Source organism: Simochromis diagramma, unplaced genomic scaffold (genome assembly GCF_900408965.1).
Source record: "Simochromis diagramma unplaced genomic scaffold, fSimDia1.1 OVJJ01000676.1, whole genome shotgun sequence".
Taxonomy (NCBI): Eukaryota; Metazoa; Chordata; class Actinopteri; order Cichliformes; family Cichlidae; genus Simochromis; species Simochromis diagramma.
The window spans coordinates 757,290-773,673 of record NW_024387466.1 but is presented as its reverse complement, the minus strand read 5'-3'; the positions used below and the strand labels follow the sequence as shown (position 1 = coordinate 773,673).

At 39.3% G+C, this 16,384-nt stretch overlaps 2 protein-coding genes across 15 annotated transcripts in view; one reads left to right on the top strand and one right to left on the bottom strand.

Moving 5' to 3' along the window:
- Positions 1-3,745: 3,745 nt before the first annotated feature.
- timm22 (translocase of inner mitochondrial membrane 22 homolog (yeast)) lies at positions 3,746-5,600 on the bottom strand. Its single transcript, XM_040014743.1, has 4 exons — positions 5,265-5,600; positions 4,671-4,867; positions 4,082-4,154; positions 3,746-3,996 (listed from the first exon to the last, which is right to left on the bottom strand). The coding sequence occupies exons 1-4, from the start codon at positions 5,575-5,577 to the stop codon at positions 3,920-3,922; spliced, it is 660 nt and encodes a 219-aa protein (XP_039870677.1). The 5' UTR covers positions 5,578-5,600; the 3' UTR covers positions 3,746-3,919.
- A 689-nt stretch (positions 5,601-6,289) lies between these two features.
- specc1 (sperm antigen with calponin homology and coiled-coil domains 1) overlaps positions 6,290-16,384 on the top strand; it is a 78,817-nt gene continuing 68,722 nt past the window's right edge. For 6 of the 14 annotated variants that reach the window (XM_040014731.1, XM_040014724.1, XM_040014732.1 and 3 more), the window contains exon 1: positions 6,290-6,412. The gene's annotated coding sequence lies outside the window, so the exon portion shown is untranslated. Of the gene's footprint in view, positions 6,413-6,536; positions 6,797-10,988; positions 11,633-16,384 lie in introns of those variants that run through there. The other 8 variants (XR_005693708.1, XR_005693711.1, XR_005693712.1 and 5 more) reach the window with 3 other exon arrangements.

Here is a 16,384-nt window from a genome sequence, read left to right as displayed (position 1 = left end):
ATTGTCTGTGATTTGAATTATATGCTGCAGAGTAGCTTTATATGCAGTGAAAAAGCATCATATGCAACAGTTATTGGTAACTTTTTTTAATACGTGAAAAACAATAAGTAACTCACGTTTTAACATAAATAGGATGGAGCCAAAGTATATGCATACAACACTGAAGTAGAAGCAGAAAGTAGCATAACGTAAAAACAAATGAATATAGTAAATCTGTACTTGAGTAGTACATTGTACTATGTTAAATTCCAGCTGTGTTCCTATCCATAGATAGAACCTCTGGGCATGCCCTAATAAATATGCTAACAGTAGACTAAGCTTTCATTTTTCTTCCATTAACTTATTGGAGTATTTTTCTGCAATTACAAACTCTGTGTAAACAATCGTGGTATCAAAATAAAGCTAACACTTGTGACATTTCATCAGAGGTGTAAATATTACAGCAGTTGTTACTTTGTGAAAGTTACTGAGGCTGGAGAACAGAAAAAGTAAGTAGATCTTTTCCCTCGCCTAATTTATTTATTAATTTTTGTGGAACATGTGGAAGAACCTTACAAAGCCACAACAGCCTGGGTACTCCTCCTCATGCTGGTCACCAGCTTGGTCAGTCAGTGCAACTCAGCCAGTGTGTGACCGAGTTTGCGTTGGTCACTGTGTTGAGTGGAGTTGATATCAGCCATCAATATGTGTGTCCTTGTTTTGTTTGTTACATTTTTGGAAAAAACAAACTGCAGGTACAGAGTGTTTCACCAACAGCATGTCATTGATATCTATGATAGACTACGTATTCCAAGACCAAACCAAGCCCGAGGAATACTTTAAACTTTATGCACAATACTCATGGAGTAGTGTGAACGTAAACAAACAGCCAACAGGCGGTATCTACTACGTGAAAAATGGCGCCATCTTGTGGTCTCTTTCTGTCACTATAATTCATTCAAGGCTTTGTGGAAAATGCGTCACCTGTAAAAGTTTCAAAGTCACCGGTTAAAATCATTTTCAAGGACATTTTAAAAGTTTTAAACCAATCACCTAAAGTTTGACAGCTGTACCGACCAGTTTCCTCCAGTCTATTGTAGCAGACTGTTTTCAAAAAATGGATAGAGGAGACCACTCACAAAACCGTGATGGTGTTGCACAAAATGATGTTGGTGTAGGGCTAGCGGTCGATGAGCTGGGTTTGGCACTGCTGCAACGGGAAGATCTTGTAGAAATTCACATGATGCTCCCCTGGCTTCAAATCGATCCGTTGCACGGCCTAGTTGTTAATCAACTACCACAACATGAGGAGGCGGTTGATGTTCCGGTAGGAGGCATCGAAATAAATCCACCTCAAGAAATAGAAGGACCCTGGGACATAAATGGAGCAGAGATCGGAACAGGTGATAACTTAGAAAGAAACCCACCTCAGGAAATAGAACGACCCTGGTACAATAACGGAGCAGGAGACTTTGAATTAAACCCAGCTGAGCAAGCAGAAGATCCAATTATTGAGGAAATTAGGTGGTGGGAAGATGAGGGATCTGAGAGCGACACTGAAAGTGGTCCTGATAGTGAAACAGATGACAGTGATGATGATGGAGACAATGGCCAGGATGCTCCTGTGTTATTGCCTCCCAACCCAGTACCAGGAGGTTCAAGGAGGAGACCAAGGGAGGAGGAGGATAAAGAAGAAGAAGAAGAAGAAGATGGGAGAGCTAAAAAAATGTTTAAACACTGAATTTTGAGCTAGGCTGGACAGTCAGTGTTGCACCCATATTCCAAAGCTATGAGTGTCCTACATTGTGTTTCTTTCTACAGAAGAGCTTGCATCCAATAAAAGCAGCAGGAACAAACCCAGGAAACAAATAAGAAGAAAAAAGTGAAAAACTGCAAAGCAGAAAAGGAGGAAACAGAGACTCAAGGAAGGAAGATAAATAACAGAAAGAAAAAAAGAAAATGTCATGGCTGTGTGAAGGCAGGCAGGAATCCAGGAGCAGGATTCACAGAGACAAATGTGAAGTCAAACAACTGGCTTTATTGGGAGTTTGCAGATTGAACAGAAAACTAACTAAACTTGGAAAGCAACAGGCAGGAAAACGGGCAAACAGAGTAGAAAGAGGGATGATGCAACGACGAGCAGGGGAAGACACAGACACTAAATACAAGAGGTGAACAGGACTGAGAGGAAACAGCTGGGAGACACGGCTGACACTGATTACACAGACGAGACAGGGAGAGCACAAAACTGAACACACGGACATAAAACACAGACCTTCAAAATAAAACAGGTAACGCACAGACTGGACTCAGAGACACAGTAACAGACAGAGAACAGAAGGAACACATGGGCAGAAACTAAACAGAACCAAAACCCTTAAAACTAAAAAGTTTAAACCCGAACACATAATCAGAATGAACTAGAACACAAGATCATAACAATAATAATAATAATAATAATAATAATAATAATAACAATAATAAACACAAAAAGCTGGGTCAAATGACACAGGACCATGACAGAAAAATAAAAGATGAAAGAAGAAACTGATGACCAGATAGGCAGCAAACGAGTCAGGTCATGCAGCAAATTGTCAGACATCACCTCAGACAATGATGAAGATCCAGATGACCGTGTGTCAGCATCATCTACATCAGCATCAGCTGGACACTGGAAGCAAAAATAAAAGGAACATGAAGAACAAGATGGGAAAGACAGAAAACAATTCAAACAGGGAATTTTGCTGACGGACGATCAGCGTTACACCCCACCCCAGTGTACTACATGTAACATGCTCAGAGACTGAATCTCGGCTGGCCCCTTCTGACCCACTGACTTAGTTTCCTGCCACCAGTGACCTGTTTACCGGACTTCCCCTATACCACCTGTGGATATCTGTTCAACCTGTGACCCAGTATGATTGTGCATACAAGTGGAAAGTAATATCACTGGTACCTTGTTAGATGGTGATGATTGTGGGCTCACTAGTCGCAGACATGGAGGGAGTGGTCCTATTGGTTGGCTCCCACATTAGGAAGGCGAGGTTGGGGCCTTCCTATCACTACTGTGCTAACGTAATTAAACAATAAATAAAGTAAAAAAATTTACAACACCACCATCTTCAGATAGAAAAGTTTTTCTGTTTTTTTTTTTTTTTGAGTTTTTCCTTCCCACTGTCGCCAAAGTGCTTGCTCATAGCGGGTCATATAATTGTTGGGTTTTCCTCTGGATCCATTATTGTACGATCTACTGTACAATATAAAGCGCCGTGAGGCGACTGTTGTTGCGATTTGGCGCGATATAAATAAAATTGAATTGAATTGAATGTCCTTCAAGAAGCCTGGAGAACCTTTCCTGAAGATTACTTTCGCTATAATAAAAAAAAAGAAAAAATTAAAGCAAAGGTAATGACTAGTTTGGGGGTTGTAGTCCTTTAATAATCAAGGAAAAGTAGTACATCCACAATTTTAAAAAATGCTTTTATTATAAATAATCCTGTGTGGATTAGTTACTTACACATCAAAGAAATGTTTTACAGGCAGAGCATTGCTCATCTGAGTTTTTACAGACCCAGAGTGAAGTTCACACAAGTTCAGCTTTCATCACCTGATCAGTACACCACTGAAGCAGACCCACTCTGCTCTGTCTTTGAAGATTCACCATGAGAAATTGGCATTCCTTGCTCCAACTGTCCACAATATGAAAGTCACAGGAAAAACAGACAAGTCTTTTTGTTTGTTTGTTTGTTTGTTTTCTTTAGCCTACTGTGGTGCCACTTAAAATCCCCGTGTTTGAACAGTACACTTCAATTCTGCTTTAACAGCAATCCTTGATGTGCAGGAAAACATCACGGTTAGCAAGCTCACAGCGAGATTCTTCTTTCTCTGGTCCACATGTGTAATATTTATGTTTTTGTCCATCGAGCCACTCCATAGAGCTTCACCTCAAGTAATATTCAATTGCAGCAGAGAATGCAGCAAAGCCTCCACATCCCAGAACACCAGCCTTCAGACCAGCTGCAAAACAGAAAAATAAACACGTGGACAAAATGCATAAATTTGCTATAATGCAAACTATTAGTTAATAAAGTAAGTTACATACCGCGAAAGCCAATAGCTCCTCCAGTCACACAACCACTGTACACAGCATTCTTCCAGTCAGATTTGCCTCTGTGCTGTAAATGAAAAACAGGTACAAAAAAGACACTTATTACTACAGTGTACTGCAGGGTTAGAATAAAAGCAAGAAATGCAAAGCAAATATAATACTGGCATCTACATTTTAGAAAGAGGAGTGACTAATAAGAGATAACTGGCATCCACCTTTGCTGTACTATTTGCACATTTACAAACTTAGCTTAAGTTGCAACTACTTTGCTGAAAATGTTTTGCTGTCCACATATATAATATGTCTTCAGTGATTCTGATGGTGCTCTAGTAATCTGACCACATATTGAGCATTTTTCCTCTTTGAAGCCATGTTATGGATTCACATCACATCTCAAACCCTTGTTGACAAACTGTTATCATTATTTCATTCATTCCTTATTATTCTAAAGAGACTGATGGATACATTGAAAATGAATCGCCTTTGCTCATTTTTGCCTTTTGTTCTGAACTCCAGTCTGAGGTTATATGTCCACTATGAGTCTGTCAGAACCCACATGAGGATGTAAGATGCTGTGACCTACTGATTCTATGATGCACTCTGTACAGGAGAACATGGCGCCCACAATGGCAAAGTTCTTGGCATAGGACATCCCCCTCTGGCCCATGTCTTTTAGAACCTCTCGTGCTGTTGGAGTTCTCAAAGGGTCTTTGGGGTCGATGCCAACATTAGTATCAATTCCAGCTGTGAAAACGCCGAATGCTCCTCCAAGGACGAACCCTGTGGTGAGCAAAAACATCATCAGACTCTTAAAATTGTAATATATACAGATCTTTTCTGCTATTGAGCTGAATGGCTACATTTGGGCAACATCGTGGCTGTATTATAAACTGATTATTTTATACCTGTTTATTCAAAAAGCTCTAAAATGTTGCTTTTACGTTTCTTATGTCTGAACACAAATACATAATCTTAAAACAAGACAATATCGATGACCGATTGGTTTGATCAGATGACTGATTAATTTGCTGTTTGTTGGTATAATAGCATTACAGCTCCCATAGCCTCGTATATCTGAGGTGACCTAGCACACGAAATATTCTGCACGAGCAGCCAAACACGCACAAAAACACCAAACCCTTGTGATGTTTGTTACACTCTCAATGTCTCCGTTTACCTCCCACACAGGCCAGCAAAGACTTGAAGGCGCAGCTCTCCATTCCCCTCTCGATCATCTTCTGCTCGTCGCTTTTCGGAGGCACGGGCAGCCCCCCCATCACGGCGGGGTTCAGGCCCTTCACGGGCCTCTTGTCACCGATAAGATGCTCCAGAATCATACTGTACTGAAGAGTCGGGCTGTCCACGCTCGGGCCGACCGAAGCTGGACCTTGTGGGTTGGAAGCAGCAGCGTTTGCAGCTCTTGTGGAGGCCGCCATGTTTCTCAATGACAGAGCTTCAAGTAAATGTTGTCGAAAGACGAGCGCGCGCATATTCGTCCCATTTGTCCCATTTGTCTGCTGATAGAAATAACGGTAATTAAAGTGTTTAGCTTCACAAAAACACGAATAAACCACGATAGATTAAATAATATGTGTGTATTCTCATATATTTTTTATTAAAATGATTTTATTTTCTCACTAAAAGTTTACTTTGGTTAATTTTAGCACATTCGACACAAAGTCAACCTGTATTTAAAGTGTGGTTGAGGAGTTTATGCTTTTACGTAACACCGTAGGTCTACCTACATTCTTTCCACTGGATTATTGTATCAAATAATAATTTAATAACGTAACAGAATTTCGCAAGGCTATACTAGATCTTATTGATTACTTTACATTTAATTCGGTTTTATTATATTAATGTCTTCTAAATTACTTTTATTTTTGTGTTATTTTATCATTAATATATTTTTCATTATTGACGTCTATTTTCTTTATTCAATACTCCTGTCTTTATTGTATTGTTTTTTATTTATTACAGTTTATCTGTCTCGCCTGTCACTCATCTGTGAACCACTTTGAAGCACACTAAACTTCAAACAAAGGTACAGTACAAATTAAAATGACTAAATAAGTTTACACCTGAGGCGAAAACGCTGTTCCTTACATGCTGTCTTATCATTTTTCTGGCCTGTTAAAAAAAAAAAAAGACCACATTTCCCAGAAACCCCTTAAACACTGCGCCAAAGCATATGCGCCAAACTCGCTTCACGCGCTCCACCTATCGGCTCGAGCTCAGACCGCTGGTGGTTAGACCTTAATGCGTGCGCGAGGCGGCAGTGGCAGCATCCTGTCAACACAGCAGCTCCACCGCAGTACGGAACAGGTGAGATTAATTAACACTTGTTTATTTCTCATAGCATGTGGCCTTTCTGCTTTTTTCGTCCGTTGTTTGGGGTGAAATTTGTAAACTTCACTGTAAAGGCTCTACTGCTTCTCGGTGTCTAAATTAAAGAATGGGCTACAGAGAGTCGCTCGGGTTTCGCCGAGTTACACCAACGTAGAAGTGGCTGACGGTGACATGCTCATTGCCAGCATAGTCACTGTACACGTCTATGCTCCTTTAACGTAACGACTAGTCATTGTGAGAGCAGACGCGTTTTTCCTCAAACGATAATAACGGCTGTCATAAAATTATAGCTCGAGCCAAGGACGTGTTGTTTTCACGCTAATTGAGCGTGGCACTGTATGACTGCAGTGATGGCCAACAGTAAGTGGACTAACAGTACTAACGCTGCATTTCATGTCCCATTTTCCGTAGCTGCAAATGTCCATCCTGAATTTTTCAGTTTACTGGCTAAGGTTGCACCATCGCGAGTCCAACAGGATTCTGCTTGAGCAGTATTTATGCCTTCTTTATAAACATTAAAATAAAAGGTATTAACGCGGTGATAGTGTTGATGCCTGGTAATGTAACACTTTGTAAGTTTCCTCCGGAAGAACGGGTCAACTTCTTTAAACTGGTCTGAATATTACGCTTAAAATCTTTTCTTTGATCTGATTTATTTTGTTGGTGTACAATGTGTATGATATAAACATCTAGTACTGGAATAAGCTTATCCTCTTGTAAAGTGGAAAGTAACCCCGGGTTGGTCTTAAAACCTCTGCAAAGAGAGGTCAGTCAGGTCCTGGTTTCCTGTTAGATTTTAGTTTTGGTTTTTAGTGTTTGTCTAACACTTCTCCCTGACAGAAACATGAAAAATGCAGAGATAAAGTTACTAATGTTGCTCAGGCTTTAAGTAAATTTTGATGCTAATGGAAAATTACCTTCAAAACTGCCTCTGTGTGCTGCAAGCTGTTTTTCTACACGTCATCAGCCAGCCAGTTGTTCCCAATTAGTTCTGTGTGAAGCTGTCAAACATGTCTTTGTGTTTTCTTGCAGGTACTTGTAAAACGTTTGTTGGTTTTGACTTTAGTAGATCCTTAAATGTTTCATTATGACAAATTATCCTGACTAAGCTTCTGTGTGTAATTTTTCTCTCGCCAGGTAACCTTTAAATGTAGACTTAAAAGATGGGTTCCAGAAAACCAGCCGAGTATCTAACATAATCATGCCCGAATGATAAACTTCAGCAAAAGAGAACATTTCAGTAATGAAAAGAGAGGAAAAATTAAGAAGCCAAATACATATTTTAATTACACGGCTCACTTTGAAGTCCTGTGACAAGTGAACAAATGACGGTTTTCTCTTTTGAGTATGCAAACAGAAAAGCCAGTTCAAACATAAGCACTGCACCAGCTCTGATGAGGTTTGTTTTTAGGCAATATAAGGCTTTGCTTCTCATGGTTAACCATTTAAGAAGGGGAAATACTTCATTGGTCTGTGTTCAGGACACAAATAAACTCTATTGGATGTCGATCATATGTCAGCAGCACGATGGGCAGTCAGACAGTAGCGCATTCTAAAGTGGATACATCAGGTTGTTAATTTCTCAACATTAACTGATGAAATTGGTTCCTGCCTTTTCTCAATCTGCGATTCACACAGATTAGCCACAGCATTAAAACTGCAGGTGAAGTGGGTGTAATCCATCCCTGGGTAAACTCTGGTCCTGGGATTCACCTGGATATTACGCTCACTCATACACCCACTTCAACATGATAACAGATCAAGCACACGCCCTCCTCGTGGTTAACATTCCCTGTAACAGTCAAAAACTTGGTCAGGAATTAGGCATGAGGGCCATAACAAGGAGTCTGAAGCAGTGACCCTGTCTCCACTATCCACACTTTGCAATCCCATTGATCATCTGTGGGATGTGCTAGAAGAAGTCCAGTCCACAGAAGTGCCACCCGGCAACTCATAGGACACAGAGGATTTGCTGCCAACATCCCAGTGCCAAACACCACAGAGGTCATGTGCATATTGTAATGGGTCAGAGCTTGTGTGCTCTCACAATGAGGGCACATATTAGGGCTGGGGTTTTTTAATGTTGTCTGATCAGTGCAAGCCAGAAAAAAGACAGAACTAATAGGATTGCCATCTTTGCCGTAGAGGTACTTGGAACCCTTTAGAGCCTCCGGTGGTGATTCTTCGTCAGTTGATTTTTTTTTTTGTTTTGTTTTGTTTTTAACTTCCCTCACCCTTACAATGCTGTGATTGCAGCCATTCCCCAACTCTCTTTGAATGGTACTCATGGTCATTCTCTCCATTGATCAGTGGTTGTTGATCAATGGTCATGGGAATTTGCATAATTTTGATGACGCAACTGACCTCCCAGCCCACTGTGACTGCTGGTTTCAGTCATTATGCAAATGGTAAATGGCCTGTATTTGTGTAGCGCTTTACTAGTCCTCAAGGACCCCAATGCGCTTTACACATCCAATCATCCACCCATTCACACACTGGTGATGGCAAGCTACATTGTAGCCACAGCCACCCTGGGGCGCACAGACAGGGGCGAGGCTGCCGGACACTGGCGCCACCGGGTCCTCTGACCACCACCAGTAGGTAAGTGTTTTGCCCAAGGACACAACGACCGAGACTGTCCAAGCCGGGGCTCGAACCGGCAACCTTCCGATTACAAGGCGAACTCCCGACTCTTGAGCCACGATCGAAATGTACTGATTTGGGGAAACCTGCAGTCAGCTGAGACTGAAGAAGTCACTTGGATGAGTGACGAAACGTTTCTCCCACTGAAAACGCTACGTCCAGATGAACATGCTGTGTGAAATGAGTCTGCACTGGAGTAACCTTTTCCTGATTTAGTAATCAGAATCAGAATCCTTTATTAATCCCTAGGGTTTTCTGGTTCTGATGATTAAAAACAGTGAAAGGCAGTAATTACAGTGATCTTAGTCCGCTATGCTTAATCAGGTAAGCCCTCATCACAGATATTTTGCCAGGTTACTTCATTGGGAATGACATACCACGATAATTAAGAACTGCTGACTCAGTGTAAACCTTAAGACATCAGTAACTCATCTTAATTCATATGTACACTGTCCAAACCTCCAGCTCTCCTAAAAGGTAGCTTGGTGGCTGTCAATAGATACTATAATTTTAATTTCTAAATATATTGCAATGCTGTGGAAAAAGATTAAAGTTAAGATTTAGTTTTTCATATTTTGTTCTGTTTCAGAGTCATAAAAAAATTCTACTAATTTTTAGATTATCAGATGGACTGCAAAAAAGTTGAAACATTTCAAGGACCACTGATAGAAGCTTTCCAAATTCATTTTGTACCCTTTCCTTCTGCTGTTGAGTTGCAGCATATTTAGAAAAGCAATGTTGGGTAGAGGTTAAGGGGAATAACTGAATAGCCATCTGGCATTGTTTCAGAAGTCAAGTGTGGGTCATTGGTGAGTATTGCAGGTCCTTGGTGTAGTCTAAACCATATTGTCAATTCAATAGTGAGGAGGGACTATTCTGTAAAAGATGGAACCAGTTAGGAAGCTTTTCAAAATATGTGAATATCTGCCTCATCTATAACTCTGTGGACACATTGTAGCTTGAGGAAGAGAGAGTCTATGTCCATGTAAAATAGAAAGTATGTGTTGTTTTTAAAGCCTGTGCATGTCAATGTTTACACTGTGGGCTTGTTCATAAAGCGATCACCTTGGCAACACTTTCCTTTGCATACATTTTTGTGTAAAGTCACTGGGAATAAACAAATCAATGTGTTATGTGGCTTTAAATTAAATTGATTATATTAAGAAAGGTTTAAAGATTCAAATGAAAATGAAGCTCAGGGTCTGTATCAGTTCAAATTAAGTGTTAAATAAGAGCAGATCTGTCTGAGTATAGTTCACAGTTCCAGTTTGAGTCAGAACTGCAGGGTGTTGTGTTGTCATACAGCTAAAGTATAGCTTGAATAACTGTTTGTGCTTTTAAGGTCCATTTCCCAGAGCGCTCTCTCTTTGTAACCATTCATTTAAAATTTATTGCTATGCGTTTTGACCCTCTTGTCTATGTCAAGAATAGCTCTAAAACTCTAATATGGTGCCAATGCTAATATAAAATGGAAAGCCAGTTCTAAGCCTGGTGTGGTCAGTCAGCTCTTTTCTATCCCCGACACACTTGCACACACTCATCTGAGAACAAAATGGTTCTTATTCGTCCTCAAGAGGCAAGGTCTGGCCTGTATGTACAGTTGGAGTGGCATGTCCTTTACTGCAATAGAGGAGAATTTAATTGAGGAGATAGGGAAGAGATTGGATGATTGGAGCAGAAATGAGTACTACAGTGGGATTCAATCAGTTGAATAAACAGAAATACCTTTGTTTCTGGTAGTCCGCGTGCCTTCTGAGAAAGTTGTTATATTCTGGGATATTTTAACTTTTCCTTTGTAGAGGCACAGTTGGATTCCAGCCTTCACATTATTCCCAGGAGCAACTTTCTCTTTGCTTTTTTTTTTTTTTTTTTTTTTTTTTTTTTTCTCCTCCTCCTTAAGCTAATGCTCAATCTATCAAAACGCTAGTGACTAAAAGCCATTGCATTACGTTTGTCTGAGAGCATTCAATAAAGAAGGTAACTCTAAGAATACTTTTCTTTTTGGCTGTTTTTAGTTGATTACTGTCCAGGAAACTGATTGCATTCTTGACAAGCATCGCAGTCTAACTGAGTGCCTCAAAGGAATGCTTCTGTTTTTGTAAATGGGTCATTTGGACCAGATCTGAGGTGAAGCGCAGATATGGTCTTTACACAAATATCAGGCTTTTTTGCCTGCCCTCCCTCCTGACAAGAACAGCTGTGCTTTTCAAAAGTGTAATATCCAGAATGGACAAATAAAATAAGCTACTGAGCTATTTTGAGGAGAGGACAGGACAGGCCAGTTCACATGTGTGATGTTTATGCATACACTGGGAGTGTCATTATGATGTTTGCTTGGTATTTGAAAGATGTCTGAACCATTGTAATAGCTTTCAGTCTCCATACAAATTAAAATGGTCACACCCACTGTTCACATTAAATAGCTCTCATGCCACAAGTCTGTGTACTGTTGCAAAATCAAAAGGCGCAGAGAGGAAGCCTCCTCTTGGGTTGGACAGAATTTCTAGTCAGTGGTACTAATACTACGGTGTTCCATTGTGGAAAGCTACTGAGGTCTGTTTTTTTTTATTCTCTCACAGTCATCTTGGATGCTATGCTAGTGTTTCTATGGAATCCGCCCACTCATTGTACATGTAGCCAGCCAGGACAGACTGAAAAGTAGCTGAAGTTTTTTGCAACGTGGCTTTGACTGGCTGTTTATTAGAAAAGAACTTTGACACCATCAGAGCAGGAAGTTAGCCCCTCGAGGGAGCCTTCCTCTGAGAAAGATGAAACAGAGGATGGACCAGATGAAATATGCATGAAGACTGTATCTAGCTCAGCTCATGCTCCTGTATCACTGACGAATCGAGGACCGAGCAGGTTTTTGGGAAATAATGGGTGACTGTAACTGCTGTGATGTGGCACAGTGAATACCTCAGTTATTCACTGTGTATAGTGATTGTTCTGATATTGATACACTAGTTTTTGAAGGGATAACTTTATAAACCTATATTTCCTTAGAGGAAACATTAAGAATATAATTAATTTATGAACATGTATGTTCAGAGGGTGGCTAACTTAAGTTGCAGCATTAAGGGGATTTACCCTGATTGTTGACAACCGTAATATGGAAGTTTGACATCCTAAAACTGAGACAGAGTTCTTGCTTTGCAATACAGCATCTCTTCATTTCAAAGCGTACTCTTGAGCTCTTGCTAATAGTGCTGTGTTACCAACAGAGTGCTTGCCTAACATCTGGAGCTAATTTATAGGATATTAATTGTACTTTTTTAAAACTATGGTATGTAATGAAATATTGTTTAAGTGTGTTTCTAGGTTGAGAATCTATGATTAGGAAATTCTTGTGCAGCATACGTAATCTGAGCAAACATTTCCATGTTTAAAAACTGTCGGCTAACAATTTTTAGTGACACTTTAGTGACACAGTATTGAAAAGTTGTTGCAAAATTAAAGTTGTGCCGACATCAGAGACGCAACCTTAAGGTCTTCTGGATGTATTACTTCTACATTACCTAGATATCGTTGGTCAAAAATTTATCCAGAATTATGGCAGAAGTTTTTGTTGATTTCCCTCAGCATGTTGTGCCTCAACTGCGCTCCTGAGCTCTTGTCCTAAAAACCATACCAGACATCTTAAGATAATCATAGAACAAATAAGACAGAATATATATCTAGGTAAAAGTGTTTGTATTGAAAAAAAAAACAGGCTCTGTAATACTAGCGTGCTTATGTACAAAAAAATCTTGTGTGCTACCTTCTTACAAGTGTTTATTGATAGAATTAGCTGTCAAGCAAATGTGCTTGGGTTAAGAAAAACAAGAATATGTACATTTAATTTCTTCATGCATTAATATCACCGTTGTTTGTTGCTTTGTAAAAGATGGTCTCACTGGACCAGTGTTGGATGTTGAAATAAACATTTATCCATCAGTAACACAGTTTTTACCGTTATCATGACCAGTTTTCACTGAGGAGATAATGACTCTATGTTTGCTGGGATGATAAGTTAATTAAGCATGTGCTTGGTGTTTAGCATAAACACCAACCATGTGCTTGGTGTTTATGCTAAAAGGTTCGGTAGAGCTATGAAGAGAGTTAAATGGAAATCCATCAGATTAATGGAGTTTACTTCTCCCCCCCCTCCACCCCTTAAAATAACATGGTATGTACCAAACCATGGTTCAGATAGCTGAGCTGAATAGATTTGGAAAGTCAACAGTTTTCTAATGATTGCTTTGATGACTGTTGTAATTTTCTAATTAGTTGTTCTGATACCATAACTATTATGTAGTTGTATTTATTTATTTATGAAATGGGAACAAGCTTTATTTTTAGTTTTTAGTCTTTTTTTTTTTTTTTTTTGCTCTGCATGTTTACTGTTTCATGTAGTATCATATACATTTAAAGTCATGTCATTTTACTGTGGACTCTGATTATGAGAGAGATGACAATAAACAACATGTACTTGAAAAGTTAGTAAGTACACAAGTGAAGACCAAATATTGGAGCTTATCCTAATTTAAATACGGTGGCATATTTTCAGTGTGTGAATACTGTATCAGACATAAACATTGGGAACTGGGCTTCTCAATATGAGCATATATTCAAAAAGTGATTAGTTTGGGAGGCCATGTTGTAAACAGACCAGGCAAGCGTTATATTGATCTGGGTCCAGATCAAAGGAAATTGTCGACACAGCACTTTGCTGACTAGCTCTACTTTCTTCCCATCTTGTACTGAACTAAAAAAGTGATGATTCAACATCAGCTATAATCTTTAGTCTATTTAATATCCAGATGGTGAGAAGTAGTTTTTCTGGGTTTTAGTTGAGCATCGGTGCGGTATAATACTGTAAGGGTAGTGGAGTTTCTTGTTGTATATGAAACTATTCCAAGCTGTAGGTTAAGTCTCCTACATTCACTCCAGTATGGTTTTAGCTTTTACTCTGTTTATATTTGTACAGTTGTGCTAATTTTAGTGTTTTTTACATCATGATTTTGCTACATTCAGTTCTTACAAGTCGCTCACAGTACAAACATGTCACATTTACTCTAGTATGTTGTGTAAAACTTTGCCGGAAACCCTCTAATACAGCTTTTTGCATCCTAGTTTCACATCTCTTTCCTCTAAAGGGGGAACACAGGGGGAGAACAAAGACTATCTCACAGCGTGGGATACGAGCTAATCCCACTCACTTCCTGTTTCACTTTAGCCCATATAATGACTTTGCCCACATCGCTTTGCAACATCCAGGTGCCGCACAGATGCTTTGGATATGCTAGGGTGGTCAGACAAAATGAATCTATTTTTGCATGGGTGGGAGGTGAAAATTTCCTGGATGTGTATTGTCAACTCCACTAGCAACTTTGTATTACTTTCTATATCTTAAAGTAAAATAGCTTTTAATTTGGGAGTGTTGTATGCTTTTAAAAAAAAAAAAAAAAGCTATCTGTTTATTGGCTGTAATGCAGATGGCAATTTGTTCAGCTGCTGTTATGGTAATGAGATATCACTAATATCAGCAGCAGCAGCAGCAGTGACACACAGATAATCTCTGCTTTCATTTGTAAGAAGCTTAGTTACAGTGCTCTTTCTCTACTATGATTAGCATCCAAGTAGCTTCCAATGATAGACGTCATCATTTCTATATTAGGTTTCACCAGTTGCTACATCAGTAGTGACTAGCAACTGCTAATATAATCCATGAATCTTGGCGCTGGTGTGGTTTGGATCAGATTCTCAGATACAGTATTACCAAGAAGGTTAAACACAAAGGCTTTATCAAAAACAGTCTAATGTTATTTCCCCCAATAAAATGAAAAACCAGACTGCCTGCCCCTCAACAGTATAGTATTATATACATAATGAAATCACACCTCATTCTTCTTAGAAATGTCTATTTCAGAGATTTGACAACACTGATATTTGTAACTTTTTCATTGTGTTAAGCTACTTTGTTATTTTCTAAGCTAGCTTCCACATCTTGAAACTGGGATCTAGCCATAGTCAAGTTTGTTTGGACTGTTACTAATATTCCTTTTTCATGTTAGTCCAAGTTAATTTTATGTTGATTGTGTAATCCTGTAATTCTCCGACTATTTGCCTTAGGCTAATATTGTGAGCAGTTTCAATTTTCAAATGCCAAGTGATGATGGAAAATGCTGTATTTTTAGACATGCTCGACTGAATCATTGAACATCTTGTATTTGTTTTTACATCCCATGTGACAGTGTTGTGTCTTCGTGGAGATTCTGACTCAGTGCTTTTTCCTCTACACAGAAGGTGGAAAAGGAAGAGGACGACAAGCATTTGGTGTTTACTGTATTGTGTGCCTGCATTTAGTTTTGAGAGAACTGTGGTATTCAGAAGTCTGTCTGCCTGGCCTCTTGTATTATATGATGACAGGAATTCCCCTGACAGACGTGTCACCCACTGAGCAACCAGCCACATGGTTTTATGTACCATCATTATTTATTAATGTTTGACATGTTTCATACTCCAGGGGTCTGCAACTTCCTGCTTGCATATTTAACCTTTCTAATGTTTGGTTTTAATTTTATGCAGATGGCAAGGAAGCTTATTTTGGTCAGAAATTCATAGCAACGTCCTGATGTGCAAGGCAGCTGTTGTATGGCTGAAAAAATAGTCATCATAATTAGTCATAGGCCTCCTTATTTTCACCTTCACAGTTTATTTTCTTGTTTACTCCAAGTAAGCAGCACCGTCTTGGAAAATATTCTCAGTTGTAGATAAAAAGGAGAAGCTGATGACACAAGGTATGTATGGGAAGAAGAAAAAGACAGTAAACAATCTTCCCACTTTACCACTGCAGGAACTTTCCCCTGGGAGCATGAAAGCTTTGTTTCCACTGTGAAAACTAATGTTTAAATTAAGTCCTGGGTATTTTTCTACTTCTAAAAAGTCCCTGCTTGGAGGCTAGGGCTTTCAAAAGTCCAGGAAATTTAGTGGAGGGGCCAGATCCTTGTCATTGCTTGAGACACTAGAAAAGTTTCTTGTAGTTTGCATGAAACACACAAAGTTGTCTACGAACATTTGCTATCTACTCTCTGAGCTGTAGGGAAACTTAAGTAAGGCAATGCAAACTGGAAATGGAGAACATTTGCCTTTAAAGTAAAAGCAATCGCTCTTAGCAACTAAATTAAACTTGTCTACGACTTGCTGGATTTGGAATACATTGGGTTGCCTAATTACGTCTGTCCTTTGGGGATTCATTTTATTATAAAGTATTCTGCATTCCTGTGTAATTTGGAATAAAGAGAGATTGATTCATGACTTAGTGTA